We start from the raw sequence: 2,416 nt of genomic DNA, 5'->3' as shown, positions 1-2,416 counted from the left end.
GGGTACCACTGAGTGTAGGGAACCACTACTAGACACTCTAGAGAGAGAACAGGAAGTTCAATTCCCCAATGAGGAACTTTACTACAGTAAATCAATACCATTTCTGCTATGGAAACAAGCAAATCAGAAAATATCCTTCTCTGAGAGAAATTTAATATTTTTCTTTTATTAACAATGTTACTTTTCAAATTTATTTTTGTTTTTATTTTCATCTGTAAGTACCATATCTATATAATTTTTACCCCTGCCTCTCCCTCCTCCAGTTCCACCCCCTTTCTATCTCAAATTCACCAGTTCTTCTCTACTTGGTGGCGTGATATCTCTCTCCCTCTCTTTCTCTCTCTTCCTCTCTCCCTCTCTGTCTCTCTCTCTGTGTTTCTCTCTGTATCTGCCTCTGTCTGTCTGTCTGTCTGTCCCTCTCTCTCTCTCTCTCTCTCTCTCTCTCTCTCTCTCTCTCTCTCTCTCACACACACACACACACACACACACACACACACACACACTCACATACCTACACACACCCCTGCTAAGTTCATTTGGTATTGTTCCTGTCTATTTAGGGCTGACCACTTGGAACTAGATGACTTATCGGGGGCTCATCCCTGGAGAAGACGGATTCTCCCTCTCTCAGAAGTCAATGGTTGCCTGTAGCTCATCATCCAGAGGTAGAGCCTTGTGAGTTGTGTTCCCACCTCACCCCCTGCGCCCCACCCAAGTGCTGGCATATCAACTAGCATCATTGTACAGTTTAACATTTTTAAAAATCCTCTCCAGTTTGGCTTAAGAGAAATAATACTCAAAGCACAAGTGAGTTCAGGAAAAATGGAGATCAAATTTTCAGGAGAATTTCTAGACCCAAATGTTTGCGTTTCTATGACTTTTTTAAAAAAAAGTATAGAATGCTCTACAATCAACTGGTTCATTGTTAAGAGATGAATTTTGTGCTTATGCATTTGTTTAAGAATGTGTGGTACCTTATTGCATGTGCGAAACATATAAGTAGGAGGAGCAAATAATTAGACATCTGCTTATTTTTCAGATTTCCCCTTGTTTCAGAATGACACTGTGATGAGTGATCTATGTAAGATACTTTTGGACTTTTTAAGTGTTTAATACAAAGAAAAATGAAGTAGAGATTTAAAAATAAAGGCTAGGGCTGAGTTTTCTAAGCAGGAAAACTCAAGCTCATTGCCCCACTCAGACCCACATAAAAACATTGAATGTAGTGGTGAATGCTTGTAATCCCTGTGCTAAGTGGGCTGGTTGGGTAGGCAGAGACATGCAGATCCCTGGACAGCTAGGCTAGCCTAAGAAATGAGTTCCAGGCCAATGAGAAATCCTGCCTCAAAAAACAAGGTGAATGAAGGTTGAGGAATGAGAACCAATGTTGACTTTTGGTCTTCATATGCACATATACATGTATGCATGCACATTTGCCTACACATGGACATACATACTCACACACACAAACAAACAAGCAAATAAACACAATCTTAAAAAAAAAAAAAGCTCAAAGTGACTCACGTGGATTGGATCCAGAATTTTGACTGCTGCTTTCTGGCCATTTTTCTTATTCAGGACTTTAAAAACCTTCCCGTACGTTCCTTTGCCGATGGTTTCAGTGATTTCCCATGTATCAGAAGGATCAGGAAAGTTATCAAAGATGATTGTTTTTCCAATTAATGGAAGCATCTCCAAGGCTTAAGTCACTGGAGAGAAATGGTACAGTTCCACCTACATTTGATCAGAGGTATTAAGTGGCATGCGTACGCTGGTGGGAAATTATCTAAAACTTTCACCAACACAATAGAAAGTGTGCAACAGTAATCAAATATACTTCCGAGTCAGAAGAAATTTAATTTCTACTTTATGAGCAGGCCAACGAGTTTAATAATGCTTTGTATGCAGGACTCAATTTCTATGTTTAGTGTTGTTTCATATTGATTCATTAATACTTTTCAGATAAAAACAACCATTTCTTATTGCTTTGATATCATTTTAACTAACTTCTTCATACTTGGGGATTATAACAAAATAGCTTTAGAATAAACTCAGATGATAAAAATTCTTCACTTTATAAGTGATCATATTTTATGCTGAATCTCTATATAAAACCCAGCAATGGTTCCTCTTACTGCTTTTATACTGATGTTTTCTTACCGTAGCCTGAGAGGTCCCTTAAAAATCAACCCATCACCTCCTTGGCCTCATCTGTCATCTTCTCCTTCCTACTCTTGACTCATCAGATGGTTTCTTTCTTTCTAAATTCTAACCCTTGAATCATCTTTAAGGTCTCACACTTCCAAATGTGACCACTCCAAAAATAATCTCTATAGCTATTTGTCATCACTTCTTTGCATCACTTTAGCACATAGCACAGTGACAAACAGTTTTCAATTCATTGGTTTGAAGGAAT

General features: G+C 38.3%; 1 protein-coding gene across 1 annotated transcript in view; it reads right to left on the bottom strand.

Moving 5' to 3' along the window:
• The window catches only part of Myo3a (myosin IIIA), a 141,585-nt gene extending 139,893 nt beyond the window's left edge, over nt 1–1,692 (bottom strand). The window contains exon 1 of the mRNA XM_059263029.1: nt 1,525–1,692. Within this exon, the coding sequence (XP_059119012.1) occupies nt 1,525–1,692 (168 nt within the window). The remainder of the gene's footprint in view (nt 1–1,524) is intronic.
• Nucleotides 1,693–2,416: the final 724 nt, after the last annotated feature.

The sequence above is a fragment of the Peromyscus eremicus genome, chromosome 5 (genome assembly GCF_949786415.1).
Source record: "Peromyscus eremicus chromosome 5, PerEre_H2_v1, whole genome shotgun sequence".
Taxonomy (NCBI): domain Eukaryota; kingdom Metazoa; phylum Chordata; class Mammalia; order Rodentia; family Cricetidae; genus Peromyscus; species Peromyscus eremicus.
The sequence above is the reverse complement of the archived record's forward strand: the minus strand, read 5'-3'. Positions and strand labels throughout refer to the sequence as shown.